This window comes from Moschus berezovskii, chromosome 15 (assembly GCF_049115385.1).
Source record: "Moschus berezovskii isolate FMDL1 chromosome 15, NW_MosBer_1.0, whole genome shotgun sequence".
In the NCBI taxonomy this organism is placed as follows: domain Eukaryota; kingdom Metazoa; phylum Chordata; class Mammalia; order Artiodactyla; family Moschidae; genus Moschus; species Moschus berezovskii.
This window is the reverse complement of record NC_142474.1, coordinates 46,894,851-46,916,514: the sequence shown is the minus strand read 5'-3', so window position 1 is coordinate 46,916,514 and position 21,664 is coordinate 46,894,851. Positions and strand designations below refer to the sequence as shown.

At 43.9% G+C, this 21,664-nt stretch overlaps 1 protein-coding gene across 1 annotated transcript in view; it reads left to right on the top strand.

Annotated features, from left to right (window-relative positions):
- Positions 1–7,848: 7,848 nt before the first annotated feature.
- Positions 7,849–21,664, top strand: part of PCSK2 (proprotein convertase subtilisin/kexin type 2) — a 104,795-nt gene continuing 90,979 nt past the window's right edge. Inside the window, exons 1-4 of the mRNA XM_088843662.1 lie at positions 7,849–7,908; positions 9,270–9,383; positions 11,283–11,391; positions 16,725–16,762. Of these exons, the coding sequence (XP_088699788.1) occupies positions 7,849–7,908; positions 9,270–9,383; positions 11,283–11,391; positions 16,725–16,762 (321 nt within the window). The remainder of the gene's footprint in view (positions 7,909–9,269; positions 9,384–11,282; positions 11,392–16,724; positions 16,763–21,664) is intronic.

Sequence of the window (21,664 nt, the reverse complement as noted above, 5' to 3'; positions counted from 1 at the left end):
TGGTTCAATTCCTGGGTGGGGAAGATTGCTTGGAGTAGGAAATGACAAGCTACTCCTCTCTTCTCACCTGGAGAATCCCATGGACAGAGAAGCCTGGCGGGCTACAGTCTGTGGGGTCACAATGAGTTGGATACGCCTGAGCAACAGACATTTTCACTTCACTTTCAAGGGGTAGGGGTTAACTGTATCACACTGAATGTCTCTTGTTGGACTCCCCACTCCCCACAAAGAAGTCACAGAGCAAATAGCACACCCACTACTTCTCTACATGGACAGTTTCTTGCAGAATTAAGAATTTTTCTGGCGAATGAGCCCAGGCCTTCCTGTGTCCACAGGTGGAGCAGGGAGGTGAGGAACCGCTCACCCACAGCCTCCCTCACCTCCCAGGGCAGCAAGGAAGGGGAAGGCTTTCCTTTCAGTCACGCCTGTGGTCTCTCTATTCACCCACTTCCAGCTTCACTCCTAACGTGGAGTCTTCTGTTTTCCCTCGTCCCTTATCTGAGTTCATGGGTGTAGGCAACAGAAATTGATTCTGATCATGTAAGTGAAAGTGAATCTGTTGGAAAGTGGTGCAGAGCCCATGGTCTTTCGGAGGCTGAAGGACTGGTCCTGGGGGCCTCCAGGCTGGGCTGTGGCAACAGTGGCAAGGATCCTTTATGGGGTGGGGTCTGGTGAGTGAGCCTCTGAGATAAACACCCTCCAAAGGTCCTTTCTGCCCTCACACCATTTCCCCATGATTCAGACCCTGGAAGAGAGACACCCTCTGAGGCAGAGAGGCTTCGGTTCCTTTACAAGAGGTTGGTGTCTGGAATTTCACTCCCACAAACACAGAACCCGGTGGGCTTGAGGTCATCCCCCCAATATACTGGAGAACATGGCAGAAGGAGAAATGAACGTTTGGCAACAAAATATAATTGTAAAAAATTAACAGCACCCAGAACATACCCTTTTACCCATTTGCATAGGCCTGGAGAGGGTAGATGTTCAGCTATAGCTACTGCATGATGAGTTCATTTTTGCCCAAGTGGAAAGAAAGCTTCCCTTTTGGGACAAAGCCTAGCTGTTGCGAGGAGCCTCCTGATTCAGCTCCTGAATTTCACTTCCATCCAAGGGCTTGGGGTTCAATCTGACTGTCTCCAGATGAAATGTCATCATTGCAAAGAGAGCACCAATTTGTCTTCAAGGTTCCCTCACTCACCTTCTAGAACTTTGTTGTGGACTTGCTGGCTTGTCAGCAGGTTTTTCTTGTTTTCTTGTTTTTGATGTTTTGTTTTGGCTGATTCCCAAATGTGATAGTACAGGACTGTCAACAAAAGTGGCTACTGTTGCAGAAACCAGTACTCGAGAAACCAAGCACCACACTCATAGAGTTGGAGAATTCAGGTTTATTACACTGGAGGGCTTCCGGAAGAGTTAACACTCCAAGCTCTGAGCCCCGAACAAAGGGGTTCAGTTCAGTTCAGTTCAGTCACTCAGTCGTGTCCGACTCTTTGAGACCCCATGAATCACAGCACGCCAGGCCTCCCTGTCCATCACCAACTCCCAGAGTTCACTCAAACTCATGTCCATCGAGTCGGTGATGCCATCCAGCCATCTCATTCTCTGTTGTCCCCTTCTCCTCCTGCCCCCAATCCCTCCCAGCATCAGAGTCTTTTCCAGTGAGTCAACTCATCGCATGAGGTGGCCAAAGTATTGGAGTTTCAGCTTTAGCATCAGTCCTTCCAAAGAACACCCAGGACTTATCTCCTTTAGAATGGACTGGTTCTCAAGAGTCTTCTCCAACACCACAGTTCAAAAGCATCAATTCTTCAGCGATCAGCTTTCTTCACAGTCCAACTCTCACATCCATACATAATCACGGGAAAAACCATAGCCTTGACTAGATGGACCTTGGTTGGCAAAGTAATGTACATGTTTTTTAATATGCTATCTAGGTTGGTCATAACTTTCCTTCCAAGGAGTAAGCGTTTTTTAATTTCATGGCTGCAATCAGCATCTGCAGTGACTTTGGAGCCCCCAAAAATAAAGTCTGATACTGTTTTCACTGTTTCCCCATCTATTTCCCATGAAGTGATGGGACCAGATGCCATGATCTTAGTTTTCTGAATGTTGAGCTTCAAGCCAACTTTTTCAATCTCCTCTTTCACTTTCATCAAGAGGCTTTTGAATTCCTCTTCACTTTCTGCCATAAGAGTGGCATCATCTGCATATCTGAGGTTATTGATATTTCTCCCAGCAATCTTGATTCCAGCTTGTGCTTCTTCCAGCCCAGCGTTCCTCATGATGTACTCTGCATATAACTTAAATAAGCAGTGTGACAATATACAGCCTTGATGTACTCCTTTTCCTATTTGGAACCGGTCTGTTGTTCCATGTCCAGTTCTAACTGTTGCTTCCTGACCTGCGAACAAAGGGGTTACAGAGTTTTTTATACACGGACAGGCATGATTAAGCTGATTTGCAGGTTTGCAGGGGCTAGGGCAATTGTGAAGAGCAGGACAGGGGTGAGTAAGATAAGCTCCAGTTCTTAGTATTGTGAGTCCCCACTTTCTGAGGCCTACATGATCTAGACTTTGTAAGGAGCAAGCTGGGTTAGAGAGGCAGAAGGAGCAGGAGGTTATGTAAAATTTTAACTTTTCCTCTTCCTTCCCCCCTCTTGATGCTTCCATCACTCATTGTAGAAAGCAGCATCTCATGTTCTGGTAGGACATTCACAGCTCCCCATCGTTTAGGGAGCTACATTGAGCTATCATCATTTGTAACTTTGTGGATTCAATCCGAGAGGTTGTGAACTGGTAACTACATTGAGAATACAAGGGCCAAACAAGAGCGCTGCAAAAATCATGAAGAGAGGAGCTGTTAAAGGGAAAAGCCACGATGCCCAGTTCCAGATATTGTTCTAATTACCCCAGGAATTAGCTAGTTTCTCTCTCCTTTTTATGATTTGTTTTCTTAGCTGTTGGGCCATGTCCCTCACTATTTCTGATTGTTTTATGTAAAAGCAGCATTCTTCATTCTTCATTTAAAAACAGACCGAGTCCTCTCTTTTCAACTGTCAGTAGGTCTAGCCCTCTCCTATTCTGTAAAACCCTCCTATTCCGTAAGAGCCAGGGAGTCTAGTTGGTCCTGTAATGGAAAGCACAGCAATAATACCGATCAGGGATAGAGGACAGGGTTGACAATGAAAATCCATCGATATTTTGATAGCCGGATCCTCAAGCTTCCGCTGTGCACTGACCAGCCAGCTGTCAGAGTGTGGCTGGAGAAAGACTGAAGAATCCTCAAGCTTCTGCCATGCATGGACTCGTCAGCTTCTGGAGTGACTAGAGCAGGGTTCAGCATCCTTCACGGGTGAAGCCCGTTGTCTTTGGAACCTGACCTTGAGGAGGCTGGTTTTTGGGTCCCGAACTACTTTCCAGGTGTCCTCATCACAGGAAGCCACTGCCTTCTTGACTCTGGTGTGGTGGATCCAAGGGATGACATCTATAACTTTAATAGCAGTAGGGGTTGCCAGGACGACTGCGTGAGGGCCTGTTTAAACTGGCTGAAGTGGTTCTTTCTTTTAATCTTTAACCCATATCTCATCTCCTGGCTAATAGGGAGGAACCTAATTGCCCAAAAGAATGGGTGTGCTTTTTAAGGTTTCTCGGGTGATATGGCAGAAGACTTTTTCCAGGGCCTGGAGGTGTCTAGACATCTCCAGGTCAGCTAGTTGTTGCTGGTCTCCATTGAGATTTTCTATTACTGGGGTGGTCTCCCATATAAGATCTCAAAGGGAGAATAGCCTGAGGACCTTGGGCTGCATTAATGGAGGGCGATGAGAGGCCACAGGATGATAAGGCAGCTTGTTCCATTATCGTCTGGGTGTTGGCCGGGGGATGTTCTTGTTGTCTAACTACTTGGAGCAACAAACTTGACAAGAAAGTTAAAGATATTTGGCCCAAAGATTAATAGAAGTAGGAAAGCTGCTAAGGGGCTAGCCAGGAGAACCAGGTCAAGACACTGATTCATGACATTAGAGTTTCTCTAGTTATGAGAAGATGCAAGAATTTGGACTCATAAAAATCTTTACCTGAAAACATCTATCTGAAGACCTGTTTTTCTGGGGTTTTTCTAGAGCACAGAGTGCCTTATTTTTTATCTCCACCCTGAACTCCTTTCAAGGGGGTGTTGAAGGTCAGCATCTTATAGTGGTCATGATTTAAACTTTGTAGAGGCAGCTGGCAAGGGCCAACTTCCAGTCTGCAAGCCCCCTTCATAGTCACATATTTGACCATGTTTTGGGGGCATTTCATGGTCATTGTGTCCCACGGTGCTGGGAAGGCTCATTCCCAGGTAGAACAAAGATTCAGGCCACTCAATGTGTTGTCACTAGACCAGGACTTGTAAGTAGCAAAAGTCTCTGGACCATACCTGTCTTACCAGCCTCATGGTCCAGGAAAATATTTTCTCTTGTTGCTTCTTCCCAAATCTAGAGTTACATTACTACAATTATTGATCTCATATGGAATATCATATCGGCATTTCATCACAAACTCAGTCACACATTTGGTAACGTAAGAAATAATCTTTTGAAACAAGCTACATAGAAAATAATATAGCTAGCAGTTATCACAAGCAGGAATTTAAGCCAAGAACGTTCATTGGATATAGCCCTGTATACCCCAGGTCATCTGACTCAGTTACATGATTATAGCCAAGAGTTCATCTCCTGGTTGTACATCATGGAGCATCTGACCTTTATCCAAAGATTGGTTACTAAGATTAGCTTTAAAAACAATCTTAGAGTGTCTTTTTAATAACTTATTTAAAGCTTTTAGCAATATAACATAACAAGGACCTATCTCAGAAGTGAGTCTTAGTAAACACAGACCTTAATTAACAAAACTAGAACTTCATGTTTAGTGAAACATAATTTTTTCCTTTTTTGGAGAACTCATTGTGAGGGCATTAACACTGTATCCGGGAAGGCTTTAACCCATCAAATAAATGAGGTCTGTCAGGGAGCCGGGAAAAGCCAAGCAGCCGTCTTGGATTTCCCATAGCCCTGGCTCTTTGATTTTCAGCTGTTGTTTATCCATTTTTAATTCCCTGATTTAGGAGCAGACTCTTGCCATGTTTTAAGGACATCAGGATAGCAAAAGCCTAACCACGAGGGGTTATTTTGTTGCTGTTGTTGACGCAGAGCTTTGTCTGCATGTACCATAAATCTTAAATAATGTTTATTTACTTTATCAAAGTAACAAAAAGATTTTAAAAACAAATATAAATCACTTAAAGGCAAAGATATTCATAATCAGTTATCAAAAGCTGCATTCTAAAAAAACTTTGTTCTCTAAATAGAGAAAAGACCAAATTCCAGTCTGGTACCAGCTTACTGTTAATAACAAAATTTGTCTACCTGCTTAAACTTAGAAAGTCTTTTCTGTAAATCTTGAAGAGCTAGCAGTAGTTTTCTAAAGGTGTGAGAATAAAACCATAGAAGGCATGTTTAAAATCTGATTCTGTTGCAATTGACAAAGAAACCTGGTCATAACACTTTAATATGGTAACTAGAATTATAATTGACCATATTTTATCAGGGTATATCAGATCTATATGAATTTCACATAATTTTAGGACATCTATATTAGTACCATCAACCATACAGTATAACCTGAAAAGATTTTTCACTCCTTTAACAGTACTTCCCATGTAATTTAACATGTTCAATGAACTCAGGTAGCTTAATAGCTCTTTGGGATGTCTCAGGGGCCCTCTGAAGCACCCCAAAGTTAGCTGGAAGTCAAGTTATCTAGGAAGTTTTAGAGATAAATATCAAAAGGGTTTATAACACTCAGGTAGGATCATATAAGTTACTGTGAAATAACAGTTATTTACTTAGCCAAAGTTAACAAAAGATTTCAGAGGTAAATAGAGAACAGATCAATTAAGAGATAAAGAAACTTAAATCTATTAATAAAAGCAGTTCAAAGAAAGTATACTTTCTAAAGAAAGTATGTCCTCTTAACAGAGAGAAAAGCCAAATTCAAGTTTTGCACCAGCTTACTTTAAACTCATTTAGGTAAGCTTAATTAAATTTATTTTAAACTTAGTCAGTCCTAACCATGTACAAAACTTTTTAGGGTCCACTTTCCACAAACTTTTTAATCACTTTCTGTAACAGCCACCTGTAAGTCAGACTTACTTTCTTTTCCTTTTATAAAATATAATTTTATTTTTTATACCTTTTTTATTAAAAACATACATACTACTTCCTTATTAGATTAGCAAACAAACATTAATACTAGATATTTAATATTGAATATTTCCCAGCTCATGTGAATCTGAAATTTATTTAGGCTAATTTTTCTTGTCGGAGAAGGCAATGGCAAGCCACTCCAGTACCCTTGCCTAGAAAATCCCATGGATGGAGGAGCCTGGTAGGCTGCAGTCCGTGGGGTCGCTAAGGGTCGGACTCGACTGAGCGACTTCACTTTCACTTTTCACACATTGGAGAAGGAAATGGCAACCCACTCCAGTGTTCTTGCCTGGAGAATCCCAGGGACGGGGGGCCTGGTGGGCTTCCGTCTGTGGGGTCACACAGAGTCGGACACGACTGAAGTGACTTAGCAGCAGCAGCAGCAGCAGCAATTTTTCTTGTATTTAGAATTGTTTTATTTGTAAGCACTTACTTTTCTTTAGGCCAATTAAATTAGAACTCATTTACAACTTCAACAATATTATCAGAAAAAAACAAAAGACATACACTGAGACATACATAAATCCAGATAGAAAGACTGACAGAGATCTTATAGTTTTTTGTTTGAGATTTAAAATATCTGTTTGACACCTTTTTTTCTTTGCTTGAAGTTCTAATTTGTCCAAGGCTAAGGTCTCAGGCAAAGTTGACTGTGTATTTCAAGGACACGGAAAGGGTTAACTTCAAGCTTTTTCCTAGGCAGGCCTTTTAACAAGCTGCTGCTGCTGCTAAGTTGCGTCAGTCATATCCGACTCTGTGCGACCCCACAGACAGCAGTCCAACAGGCTCCTCCGTCCCTGGGATTCTCCAGGCAAGGATACTGGAGTGGATTGCCATTTCATTCTCCAGTGCATGAAAGTGAAAAGTGAAAGAGAAGTCGCTCAGTCATGTCTGACTCTTAGCGACCCCATGGACTGTAGCCTACCAGGCTCCTCCATCCATGGGATTCTCCAGGCAAGAGTACTGGAGTGGGGTGCCATTGCCTTCTCCGTTTAACAAGCTAGTTGTTTTTAATTGTATATGTAAAAAGAATTGGCTTTGCAGATTCAAAAAAAAAAAAATTCTCTCACTCCATTCAATCAGCAATCATGCATTCACAATCATTCAGAGGCTATCACAATGCCTCCCGAATCCCCAGTTCTGCCTATCTGATGCTCCCTTCCTGGGAGCCCAAGGAAGTGATCAGCCTCCTCTTCGACCCACTGGGGTAGATCCCTACCTGGGGACCAGCCCCAGAGCCTTACCTTTTCCTGTGGCCATTCCTGGTGAGTTGGTCCGTCCCTCCAATGAGTCCAGTCGGGGCTCAGCCGTCCGGAGAGTCAGAACACCAGTCCGAAAGAGAACCCGGAATACCGTCAAGTGGTGCACCTCCTCATTCATCTCGGGGTTCCTTCACAAGCCACCAGTCTGGCGGCTCAAGGGGCCAGCGTGGTTGGAATCTGGCTGGGGCCTCCAGAAATGTTGTAGAAACCAGTACTGGAGAAACCAAGCACCACACTCGGAGAGTTGGAGAACTCAGGTTTATTACCCCAGGCCCAGAGGAGTTAACACTCCAAGCTCTGAGCCCCAAACAAAGGGGTTACAGAGTTTTTTATACACAGACAGGCATGATTAAGCTGGTTTGCGGGTTTGCAGGGGCTAGGGCGATTGCAAAGAGCAGGACAAGGGTGAGTGAGATAAGCTCCAGTTCCTAAGTCCCCACTTTCTGAGACCTACGTGATCTACACTTTGTAAGGAGAAAGCTGGGTTAGAGAGGCAGAAGGAGCAGGAGGTTATGTAAAATTTTAACTTTTCCTTTTCACTATAGGGACTTCCCTGGTAGCTCAGACGGTAAAGCATCTGTCTGCAATGCAGGAGACCCGGGTTCGATCCCTGGGTCAGGAAGATCCCCTGGAGAAGGAAATGGCAACCCACTCCAGTACTCTTGCCTGGAAAATCCCATGGATGGAGGAGCCTGGTAGGCTGCAGTCCATGGGGTCGCTACGAGTCGGACACAACTGAGCGACTTCCCCTCACCTCATGGTGCCTCCAGAAAACTAGGCTGTGATGGGTCCACCCCCTCCCTCTCTGAAATCATATTCATTCCCTTAACGCAAGTGTTTCCTTGTTTTATCTCACCTAATGCCCCCTACCATCTTCAGTTCAGTTCAGTTCAGTCGCTCAGTCGTGTCCAACTCTTTGCGACCCCATGAATCTCAGCACACCAGGCCTCCCTGTCCATCACCAACTCCTGGAGTTCACTCAAACTCATGTCCATCGAGTCGGTGATGCCATCCAGCCCTCTCATCCTCTGTCATCCCCTTCTCCTCCTGCCCCCAATCCCTCCCAGCATCAGAGTCTTTTCCAGTGAGTCAACTCATCGCATGAGGTGGCCAAAGTATTGGAGTTTCAGCTTTAGCATCAGTCCTTCCAATGAACACCCAGGATTGATCTCCTTTAGAATGGACTGTTGGATCTCCTTGCAGTCCAAGGGACTCTCAAGACTCTTCTCCAACACCACAGTTCAAAAGCATCAATTCTTTGGCACTCAGCTTTCTTCACAGTCCAACTCTCACATCCATACATGACCACTGCAAAACCATAGCCTTGACTAAATGGACTTTTGTTGGCAAAGTAATGTCTATGCTTTTTAATATGCTGTCTAGGTTGGTCATAACTTTCCTTCCAAGGAGTAAGTGTCTTAATTTCATGGCTGCAGTCAGCATCTGCAGTGATTTTGGAGCCCAAAAAAATAAAGTCTGACACTATTTCCACAGTTTCGCATCTATTTCCCTACCACCTTATCTCCACCTAATTCTTATTTTCACAAAACTCATTGAAGGCCATCCCTATGTCCTTTTTGTTCAATGCAAACAACAGTAAATTATCTTGGGAAATAATCAGAAAGTAAGAATGTGCATGAAATGAGCTCAGCTTCTACTGAGGAAAGAAAAAAAAATTATATACAAATGGAATTTGACTTTGTGGAAATGAATTTTAGAAGATGGGTGTTCGGCCAATAGTCAGGTAACAAGCATTGTCATTCCAGGTAAAGAGGGCCTTGCAGCAGGAAGGATTCAACCGGAAAAAGCGAGGGTACAGAGACATCAATGAGATCGACATCAACATGAACGACCCTCTTTTTACGAAACAATGGTACCTGGTAAGCATCTCGGGGCCTTTCATAATGTTTCTCATCCTGGGACTTCAGATAAAGGATGCATTTCTATTTCCTCATTAGTCTGTGGGATGCTAGCCAGCACCAGCTTGGGGGAACTTTTCTGTCCCCTCTGATCAGTATTGATTTTCCATCACCCTCCACACATCTCGTTCTCTAATCTGCTTTCTTTCTGGAACTGCTGAACAGCCATTACATTCTGGGTTCAAAGCAACTACCAGGAGCTGCTCGGTTCCTCCCCGACCAGGGTATAAGTGAAGACTTGCAGAAACATGAAAGTGAAGTCGAAGTTCTGGGAGGAGTAACCAGGGCCTCAAAAGGCAGAGGACTGGGAGGCCAGGATGGGGCCACAGGTGTAAGAGAGTCAGGTGACTTCACAAGCAAGAGAACTGAGAGACTAGGGTCGCAGCAGTACCATCTATTGGTGCTTCCTACAATAATGGCAGTCAATTCAGTGGGGCTTAACTGATTGAAGGCACGGAATCCTAGTCTGTCTGGTGAAACGAATATATTTTCACAACCTATTGGGGTGGGTTGGGTTACATTTAAAAGAGATAGGCTCACGTGCCTCCAAACCACAGGGTATATGGAACGGAAGGGGTGACTAATTTGTAAGTGTTTGTAATTTATAAACAGCCCATTGTAGGAATGCATCACAATTTTTCCCTTGGGGTTTCAGAGCTGGACTATGCTCTAGGCTTCAGGGCAGGGAATTCTACAAATCCAGTCTGGGTAACTGAATGAGTTTATGTGTGTTAGGATCGCCTAGGTTTCTTACAATAACAAGCAATCCACAAATCAGAGTTTACTAACAACATCAAAGCTTGTTTCTCACTCATGTTATACATCCGACACTTTGAAATCCCTTAGGTATCCAGGCTTCATCTTAGCTGCATCCCAACCCCTGGTTACACAAGCAACTCAATGGCGGAGAAAAGCAAATCACACACTGGCTCTTAAAGCTTCTGCCTGGACATGTTGAATGGCATGTAAACTCACATTCCATTGGCCAAAACCAGTCACATGGTTCTAACTTCCAGGGCATGAGGTGTCATCTTCACATGTGCCTACCAGAGGAGTAGTCATTTCTATAAAGAGCCCTAATGATATTCACATGTTTCAGCAGCATCGTACCAGCTACTTGTCACTGTGGGCATCTGTCAATGCCAGCTTTAACTTCCCTATTTTTTTTTTTTTAATGATTTACCTTTGGGAGAATCTCCACAGGACAAAAATGCATAAGAAGAGGGTAGTGAACATATTTGTATGGAATTTTTCTTTTTTCCTTTTCTTTTTTTTTATTGATTTTTTTAAGGGGGAAGGCTTTTTTATTTCTTATATTAGAACTTGCACTAAAGGTGAGGCAGCTCTCTTTAATTCAATTCAATAAATATTTTTAAGCGAGACTTGGTGTGGAGATATTGAACTTCTCTTGCAAAGGATATTATTATTTAGTGAGGAAATTATTCAAATCAGAATAAAGCAAGACAATACGAACTAAATCCTGAAAGTGAGAAATAAATACAGAGCTATAAGAGTTGTGAGCACTTAATTCTAAACTGGGGAGGGTTTCTTGCAATGTTGGCCCTCAGGAGTTTAAAGATGATGATACAGTAATAAGAGGTAGGGGGACAGAAATTGCATTTGCATATTTCCATGAGACAGAAAACATCAGTGTTCTGTGTATCAAAAAAACAGAAGAGCAGACTAGACGAGGTGAATGGAGGGAACACCCCAAAGTCCTGTTTCATGGAAGACGTGACCTCTGATCTGGCCCTGAAATATCAGGTGGCTGCAGAGTATGTCAAGCAAATACTTACCATCTGGTTCTTTACCATCTACACCAAACTAATAAGAGCCTCTGCTTTGGCATTCCTGAACCAGATCAATACCGGGCAAGCTGATGGTACTCCCGGTCTCGACTTGAATGTGGCAGAAGCCTGGGAGCTGGGATACACAGGGAAAGGTGTTACCATTGGAATTATGGACGATGGTGAGTATTCTGAAGGCTTCACTCATCTGGAACCAAGTGTGTCTTTTGCATGTCTTTGGAACGGAAAAGATCTGTCATTTGGGAGATGCTAGTCAGAGGTAGGAGGGCCAGAGGCTGGGCATGGTCATGTATACTGTGGCGACATCGTCACCCTCCTCACATCAGTAATCCTCAAGTCCTTCACAAATATATACTGAATTAATAAGTTTAAATTTTTTTAATGAACAAATGAAAGTTGACAATCACTGAATTATAATTTCTCATTGGGGCCACTGGACTTCCCTGGTGGCTCAGTGGTAAAGAATCCACCTGCCAATGCAAGAGACTTGGGTTCGATCCCTGGGTTGGGAAGATCTCCTGGGGAAGGAAATGGCAACCCACTCCAGCATTCTTGCCTGGGAAATCCCACAGATAGAGGAGCCTGGCAGGCTACAGTCCTTGGAGGTCACAAAAAAGCCAGATAGGATTTAGTGACTAAACAACAGCAACAACAAACACTGCTTATATCTTACCTTGAAACAGCTTCTAAACCTGTTTATATTTACCACCTATGTCTCTAGATCCACACTGTTCAATGTAGTAGCCACTAGCCATATGTGGCTATTTACATTTAAGTTTTAATTAGTTAAAGCTAAATACAATTAAAAATTCAATTCCTCAATCACATTCGCTTAATTTCAAGGTCTCAGTAACCACAGGGAGCTAGTGACAATTCAATTCCACTTCATTTCTATCATCACAGAAACTTCCATTAGGCAGTGTGGCTCTAGATCCCCAAAATAGCTTTTTAGTAGCAGAATTGGCATTTGGAGCATTTTTACTTTATTGCTGCTTTCAGAATGAGCCGTGGTAAAGCAAACTGATCACAGTTTACTATACTTGCCCCCCTGTAATGTTAATTCTATCCCACATGCCTGCCTAACAAAGATTTAGCGGAGCTTTATTTTTTATAGATCATAATATGAAAACCAAAGGGTTTGATGAACTGCTGTTTTTCTAACTACATGTGCCATTGGCTCTGCCAAGATTCTGGAGTACTTCTACCCTGCAGGCTTCTCATTGGGGATGCACTTTGACCTCTCATCAGCCGTCTGGATCCTCCATAAAAGCTCTGCTGGGCAGTATTGGGTCCAATTACATATAAAGTCTGTACAGAAATGAAGCAGTGGAGCCTTTCTCTTTTCAAGATCCTCAAAGAATATGATGTTCTCTAAAGCAAGCCTTTGAAGCAGGATTGATGGAAAACAAGGACAGACAGCGTGCTTAAAATCAGCGTGTCTTTGTGGGGGCTCAATTAAATATCGACATGAAAACAATGCCCAGTGTTTTCTGAGGTGTGAGATGTTTTGAAGTGGATGCAAAAGCTTTCTCCAGTGGCCGAGGGCTTACCCAGGGAAAAAAAGGAGCTCTCACAAGAGTGAGTGTGTGTATGTACGTATGTGTGCGCACACACTCATGCCATTGTGGGCAGCTTACCTGTTTTTCCTTCCTGATGCTTTGGCTCAGAAAGCACCACGGTTGAGGCCAGCTCACCTAGGAGAAAGATGCGTGTAGGTTTGGGGGGAACCTGCCTAGGTTATACTGGAATCACCATTTCACCACCAAGCATCTGGGGGATCAGAGCTGCACCCTTAAAAGTGGTCACAGGCAGGCACCTTGTTCTTACAAAACCTCCAAAGTCCCAACTGAACTGTTAACATTGTAACTGAGCATATGTGCATGCAGCCCCTTGTTGAATCCCTGAGGGCTCCAGAACTGCCAGTGATTCCTAAGGATTTGGACTGTTGTAGAGCAGCAGCAGAGTAGACTTTGCCTGGAGAATCCCAGGGAAGGGGGAGCCTGGTGGGCTTCCGTCTATGGGGTCACACAGAGTCGGATACGACTGAAGTGACTTAGCAGCAGCAGCAGCAGAGTAGACTTTCAAACTAATGACAGGATCCCAATGGTTTATGAACAAAAGTATAACCAAGGACTTGTCATTTGTACACCACATTGCACCATGATTGTCTGGTGATAAGTCAGTGCCCCCCTGTAGACTGCAAGCCTTAGGTGGCTGTTCAGCTCAGGTTCTGTATCTAAATGGTCTGTGTTTTTCCAAGACCTGCGTAGCACCTGTCATTCATTGCTGAACAGAAACCTGTGAATGAAAACAAGAATGAATCCATTAATAATACAAGAATTGAAAAATAAATAAGCTGATTAAGAAGATGTATTCAGTGCCTTCCACCTCAAAAGATAATCAAATATACCAAAACATTGAAATACTATTTAATTACCAGGTTATCATTTTCATGCTTAGTTCATTATTTTTCTGGATCATGTCTGTCATCCTTAATCCATCTGTCAATAATCTTCTTCCTCAGACCAAAGTCTGTGTCTGTTCTAACTTAACATTCAGTCTTCCACTTAACCTAATTAAAGATCCTTTATTTTAATTAGGCTAAATTTATCTTGTTTTAATTCTGATTTCCTTCTGTCTTCAAATTATCTCTTGGCTTCAATATTTTCCCATCACAGAGATGAGACTACCACGTCTTAGAAAATTTCTCTCCTGAGAAACTTGAATCGTCAGAACAGGAAGCCATATTTTAAAAATTAAGTGTTAGGGAAAAAGAAACTTATTCTCTGTATGTGTGTGTATCTTTTCTTTTAAACTTATCTGTTTGTAACAACATGTTTTGCCTAACAATGAGTGCACAAAATGTTACCCATTTCAACAAACATATAGGACAATTTACTTTCAACACAACTCTAAAACCAAGTTGTTGTTGTTCAGTCCCTCAGTCATGTGGGACTTTTGCGACCCCATGGACTGCAGCATACCAGGCTTCCCTGTCCTTCATTATCTCCAGAGTTTGCTTACACTCATGTCCATGGAGTCAGTGATGCCATCCAACCAACTCATCCTCTGTCACCCTTTCTCTTCCTGCCCTCAGTCTTTCCCAGCATCAAGGTCCTTCTAATGAGTCAGCTCTTTGCCTCAGGTGGCCTTAGTATTGGAGCTGCAGCTTCAGTGTCAGTCCTTTCAATAAATATTCAGGACTGATTTCCTTTAGGATTGACTGCTTGGATCTCCTTGCAGTCCAAGGAACTCTCAAGAGTCTTCTCCAGCACCACAGTTCAAAAGCATCAATTCTTTGGTGCTCAGCTTTCTTTATAGTCAACTCTCACATCCATACATGACTACTGCAAAAACCATAATTTGACTAGACAGACCTTTGTCAGCAAAATGATGTCTCTGCTTTTTAATATGCTGTTGGAGAAGGAAATGGCAACCCACTCCAGTGTTCTCCTTGCCTGGAGAATCCCAGGGACGGGGGAGCCTGGTGGGCTGCAGTCCATGGGGTCACTAAGAGTCAGACATGGATGAGCGACTTCACTTTCACTTTTCACTTTCATACATTGGAGAGGGAAGTGGCAACCCACTCCAGTATTCTTGCCTGGAGAATCCCAGGGACAGGGGAGCCTGGTGGGCTGCCGTCTATGGGGTCGCACAGAGCCGGACACGACTGAAGCGACTTAGCAGCAGCAGCAGGTTTGTCATAGCTTTTCTCCCAAGGAGCAAGCATCTTCTCATATCATGCCTGCAGTCACTGTCTGCAGTGATTTCGGAGCTCAAGAAAATAAAGCCTGTAGACTTTTTGAATTATTTCTTCTTTCTGCACCATCCACAAAACTCTAGTAATGTGGTCAATGAAGGTACTGATGAGGATGCAAGGAATGTAATTGGTTACGTGTTTACTGCAAGCTAAACACTTTCAATGGACTGGCTCCGAAAAGCAGTTTTCAAGGAGAACAGTGCTTCTGTTTCGAAGATGAGAGAGCTGAGACTCAGAGAGTCTATGCGGCCAGAGTCACACAAACATTTCAGTGCCTGCGCCCAGGCAGAACTGGATCTGGCAGTCTCACAGCCTGTGCTTATCCCCAACTCCATCCCACAGCCTACACTGACATCTCTGAATCAGGGTCCAGAACAAGGGTCTGAAACTTTAAAATATTAGCCTTTATGTCTTCATCCCCATGTCTTCCTGCAGTTTTGGAGAGCAGGGTAAAGCAGGTGGAAGAGAAGGGCCTGGCTATCGTCTCCCAAACTGTAGAAAGCAGAGTAATGACAGCAGTTGCTTCTGATGTGAAAACATCAGTAGATCAGTGACTCCCAGTCCAGGAAAACTTCTTTTTAAAGATATACATTTGGATGCAAGTTCTTTTTTGCAGGACAAAGCTACAATGTGGCCCGGCCTTGTTATGCATGCAGTAAAGATGATCAACACTTAATGATGATCAAGACTTAATGATGCCTCTGGCTTGCAAATATTGCAACCCAATAGTTACTGATGCCTCTGGAATAAGACCACACTGTTTTCACCCCTACCGGGTTGAGAAGAAAGCAAGCACAGAGAGGCCAAGTACCTTGCCTGAAGTCACTCAGCCAGTCAGCAGCATGGTTGGGATTAAAACTCTGGTCTTTGACTCCAAAGTCTACGCTTATAACCATGATACTAGGTAGTACAGGAACCCAGCCAATTTCTGAGCGGGCTGGATGCTCTGATATTGTTGCTGCTTTTCAATGATTAGATGATACTACAGACCTGGATGAGAGCTTTGCAATTTGCCCTTTGAAGTTCCACAGTGCTTTCTGAGAGCTACATGTTGATGGAACCCAGCAGCATCAGGGACCATAATCTGACTGTTGCAATGACCCTTGGACAACAAGACAGGCCACGTGCAGGAGAAAGCACAGGACTCCCACCAGGAGACTCATGGTCTCGGGCTCCCTGGAAAGCTTTCTGCAAAAACAAGAACCAGTTCCCACCTGGGACACCTCCAGGAAGCCACTTGCCCTTTGCCTAATGGCTTTTCTCGCCAAGCCATGTTTCTCTTGTTATTTCCGTGCCTGGCAATGCTCTCCTAATCCACTTGCTGTCTGAGCCCTGTTAAATAATCATCGCTTTTCCTCCCCAGGGCAGGCTTCACTTTTGAAGAAATGCCAGCTGATGCTTTAGAAATGTCAGGACTTCCACAAATCTCTCTTAGATCACTTTGCTGATGAGACGTCCATCTTGGGGCCACTAAGCTGACATTTGTGCCAGAAGTGTTATGCTAGGGCCCCGAGCTGTAACTGGCTTCACTCCTCTGACACATCCGGTGGCCACTGGCTCTGCATCTATGGGGGGGGAGCAATGCCTCCCCCCGGGGGTACATGAGGCGGTGGCCCAGTGCTCACCCCCTCCCCATCTTCTGACGCCTGCACAGAAGGCGCCTTCTTGAGCAGGTTTCCTGAGGACACATGACAGGTATTAACCCTCTGTTCCTGTGCTCTTGTCTTTTCACAGGAATTGACTATCTCCACCCAGACCTGGCCTCGAACTACGTAAGTGTAAGCTGCCCTGTGTGGGGAATCGCGCGTGTCCTAAATGCTCTGGTGCCCCTGGTGGTGGGAGGACACACTCACACACACACACCTGCCTGCACATAGGCCACACCCAGGGCACACAGGTACCCTGCACACACATGCATGCCAGACGGCCCATCTTGTGAAAGCCGCAGCTCGAGTCAAAGACAGACGAGGCGTGGGGCCTGGAGCAGGCAAAGGTGAGTGACTTCGGAGAGAAAAAGAAGGAAACGAGGTCTGAAAGGACAAAGTGTCAAGAAAGAAAAGGTAGAGGGAGCAGGGTGAGAGAGCCTTGGCAAAGTTTAAAATCAGCTCCAGCTGAGGACATTGACTGGAGTGTGGAAATGAGCCTTTTGGGTTCTTGCTGGACAAAACCGATGGCAAAAAGTCCAAGAGGGCAGCAACTCACACGGCACCCACAGCTTTATGAGAGCAAGCATGCCACCTTCTTAAAATTATCTTTGTCCTGATGAGCTCTGCACACTGACTTTCCCCTCAAATCCAAATATGGCATATAGCATCCCTTGACAGGGAAGAAATATTAACAGGGAATCACAGTAAATGTCTGGGCTCTGACTTTTGACCCAGCAAAGTCACCTGCTGATTTCTGATAAGATCTGCAAACCCTTTAAACTTAAGTGATCGCTTTACTATAACCGCAGGGAGTATACCATTCAAGCTTCAGTGTAGTCACTTAAAATAACCCAAAGTATTACTAAGCTATATTTCTCCTACAACTTCCAGATCTAGGTATTTTTTTTAATGTATTTTGGTTGCTGAAAAGACTCATATATTTAGAGAATATAGATTTAGATAGAGGAAAGATGATTAACAAGAAGAAATATTTGGGGAATCCACGTTCTTCCTGGAAGGTGTGAGTGTGCACACTGCAAAACAAGAAGGGAGATTTTACATGCGTGTGGTGGACAGGAAATCGGGAAGCAGAATACAGACATGCTGGGTTTCTATTGCTCTCATGGGTCTTATAAACCTAGAAGAGTGTACACTGGGCTGAGCATCTTTTTTAATGGAAAAAAAACATTAAATTAATCATTGGCATTGTCCAGGAAATGTGCCTCCAGAGAGAAACAGCAGACATCAATCCAAAGCTCATTGGATGATGGGAATTCACTCTGCTAGATCAGGCAGTAAAGAACTGAAACTTCCCTGGTGGTCCAGTTGTAAAGACTTCACCTTCCAACACGAGGGGTGTAGGTTCGATTCCCTGGTCGGAGAGCTAAAACCCCACATGCCTTGGGGTCAAAAAACCAAAAGGTAAAACAGAACCAATAATGTAACAAATTCAGTAAAGACTTTTAAAAATAGACCCAAAAAAGGGAAAGAACTGTCTAGGAGCTGTTTCAATAGATTCAGACTCCCAACCATTTGCAGAGTCTAAGGACAGCAGGTGCTCCTCCTCTCCAGCCTCCCTGCTGGCACATGGAGCCACTGCCTGGCTGTTCCTCCACTTCCTTAGAGGGACTGCCCCACGCAGGGCCTTGTCTGTCTCCTTGAAAGCCCCTTGTGTGCATTCACATGTCCAGCTCTTCTCGACACCATGGACTGTAGCCCACCAGACTCCTCTGTCCATGGACTTTTGTAGGCAAGAATACTGGAGTGGGTTGCCGTTTCCTTCTCCAGGAGATCTTCCCACCCAGGGATGGAGACATCTCTTTCCTCTCCAGTATTGGTAGGCGGATTCTTTACCACTTTTGCCACCTGGACTACTCCAAAGCCCTGCCTCCCCCAGAAATGCAGAACCATGGAGAGTTTGCAAGGAGAGGTGGGGAGGGAGATGCGTGCGCCTCATTTTCTCCCAGGTTCTAATCTTAGAGTCCCTGCCTTACAGAGAAATGATAGGGACAGCTAGTTGCAGGTGGAGGTTCGGTCTCAGGGCTGCCCTTGCAACTGAGGAACTTCTAGTTTCCTCCCTGGATGAATTCCTCTTGCAATGTGTAGAGCATCACTGTGGGGTGGCTGCCTGTCATGCTGGACAGAGGGCAGCACACACCTCTCTCTTTCTAAGGCCACTTACTGCCCTTACTGGAGATTGACCTGGCCACCCCTGCCCAGCCCAGGTGTTTCTGTGACAGCTGTTTCCAACACCAGTCACCAGATTAAAAAGAGATAGTAATTCAACACCAATCACCAGATTAAAAAGAGACAGTAATTCAAGTGGGAAAAAAATTCTTCCGGGGCTCTGGTGAATGGTAGGTATAATGCCAGTGGACAGTGTCATTCACCTGCCAAAAACCCTCATCTGAAATCGGGAAAGTGAAAGATACACATTGAGGGGTGCCAGCTCCCCTCAAATCTGCAATGTCAGAACACATCTGAAAAGTCTATGAGTTCTTTGAGTGCCATTTTCTTTTTTCCTTTTCTTTCCTTTGTTTCTTTCCAAAACAAATGTTTCTAATTAAAAAATAAATGCATGTCCTCTATAGAACATGCAGAAAAACATAAAACAGATTCATAACTAGCTATATAACCATTCTTAACATTTTGACATATTTTAGACTTCATTTCTGTGCCTATATTTCTAATAAAATTGGGCTCTTGTTGCATATACAGTATACCCCCCTTCCATGTGTTATGTCATGATATTTTTATACTATCAAATAATCTTCAAAACTTGATTATAAAAGCTATATAGTATTACCTCGTGTGGTAATTTACTTAAACTCTCCAATCCCCAATAATTGGACAACTAGGTTGCCTTCACTGGGCATCTCACTCTTACAGAGATAGTGACAGATGGTGACAAGGGTAGTTGAGGGTCTCCAAACCACAACAGGCTAAGGAGAGTGAAAAGAATTGGAAAAAAAAAAAAAGAAGCACATTAAATACATTTTCAAATATTTCCAGTTCTCTAGAATGGATGAGGCATTCAATCTGTTCAGTAGTTTCTCCCATGAAAATTCCCACCAATGAGTGACCATTTCAGGAGGATTTTAGTTCAGTTAAAGCAAAAACTAATGATTAAGGAATAAATAAAAAGCATTAACTCTCTCAGCAAGTAATGAGCTCTCCTTATGTTCATGAAGAGCATTGATGGCCATTTGGCAGGGTTGTTGAAGAAATTACTTAAACTAGATGACATCTAAGACCCAAATGGAAACTGTGAGCTCTGGACAGAACTGCATGATTCAACAACTTCCAACCAGAGGAAGGGTCTGTGTCATCAAAACTCACCAAAATGCTTTTAACTTTACGAAGTGAGTATCTAACTATACATGCCTTTGAAAATGTCCTCTGTCTTTGGTAGAAGTGAGAAAACTGAACACCCAAATAGCTCATCCTTAACTCCTCAGTGGAAAACTTGAACCAGCTAGTTTTCACCAGTCATATGTCTCCTTCACTTTGGGCAGAGTTGAGAGTGACAACTTTAAAGCTACTTTAAAGCAACTTTAAAACTGCCAGATTTATCTTCTTTATTTTTAATTAAAAATTTTACACTACAATTAACAGAATGAGGATGGCAAGTGGAGTAGACCTGCCCAAGAGGGCAGTGAAGTCAGTGGATGGGGATAAACTCAAAAATTGTTTGAGCAAAGGATTAACAGGCAGCTTCACACCTTATTAGGTGACTTAATGGCTTGGATTCGAGAGCTAGCCAGTGCTCTTCCGGAGAAGGCAATGGCAAGCCACTCCAGTACTCTTGCCTAGAAAATCCCATGGATGGAGGAGCCTGGTAGGCTGCAGTCCGTGTGGTCGCTAAGGGTCGGACATGACTGAGCAACTTCACTTTCACTTTTCACTTTCATGCATTGGAGAAGGAAATGGCAACCCATTCCAGTGTTCTTGCCTGGAGAATCCCAGGGAAGGGGGAGCCTGGTGGACTTCCATCTGTGAAGTCACACAGAGTCAGACACGACTGAAGTGACTTAGCAGCAGCAGCAGCAGCAGTGCTCTTCTAGAGAAATGTACTAACTTTGGGAAAGTCCACATTTGGGTTCTGGCCAAAGCAGACCTGAGACAAGGGTTTGAGGGCAAGTGGTTTATTTGGGAGGTGACCTTAGGAAGCAAGATGAGAGGCAGGGAGAATGAGATGGGAGAGGGAAGGCAGCCGGCAGGAGGTGCATTTCAAGCAAGTCACCATGGCAAACCAGCCAGAACTTAATCCAACTGGGGCATCTGTGAGCACATGCTGGGCACCAGAGTTCTCCCACACGGGATGGGACACCTGGAAGCTGGGGTGTTTATACTGCGGCTCCCATCAGTCATTGCTGAGGGCTGCTCCCAGGGGACGTTAAGACCCCAGCACCTCTGCCCTCCCCAACATCTCGGGAAGAGCCCTCCACAAACAGAAGTGGGAACGGGCAGCTGGAGCCCATCAAGGACGTGGAAACGACAGGCTGGGTCCTGGCAACATCTGCCTGAGGGAGGGTGACTTGGCAACTTATTAAAGGTTAAAATAAACAGAAATGTGCTCAGTGAGAAGTAAAAGCCCCTATCAGAGGCTCTTAGACAAAAGGGCAAAAACTTCTTCATAATCAAACCAGGAAAAACATTTCCCAGAGCAGAATTATTATCAAAGCTTGTTTATTCTGTGTATTAAAAGACAAGACTCAAGGTAGGCTGGTCGTCCAGCATTCTTTCCATTTAAACTGAGAATTTAAATCCTCTGAAAACTGCAAATTAATATATAAATGTAAGTCATTAATGTTAATTTAATTCAACAACTCCACCCTGAATCTGTTGAGTGTTAGGAGCAAGAAATGATAGCGGCCACTTCCACTGTTGCTCTGTTGTTCTATGATTGAATTTAACCTGAGGATCCACTCTCCCTGGTAAACGCTCACTATTCCAAATAAATGAATTATCTCTCTTCATCTCAGTAGTAACAACATGAAATGAGTCTTGGCCAAGATCCTATTTCAG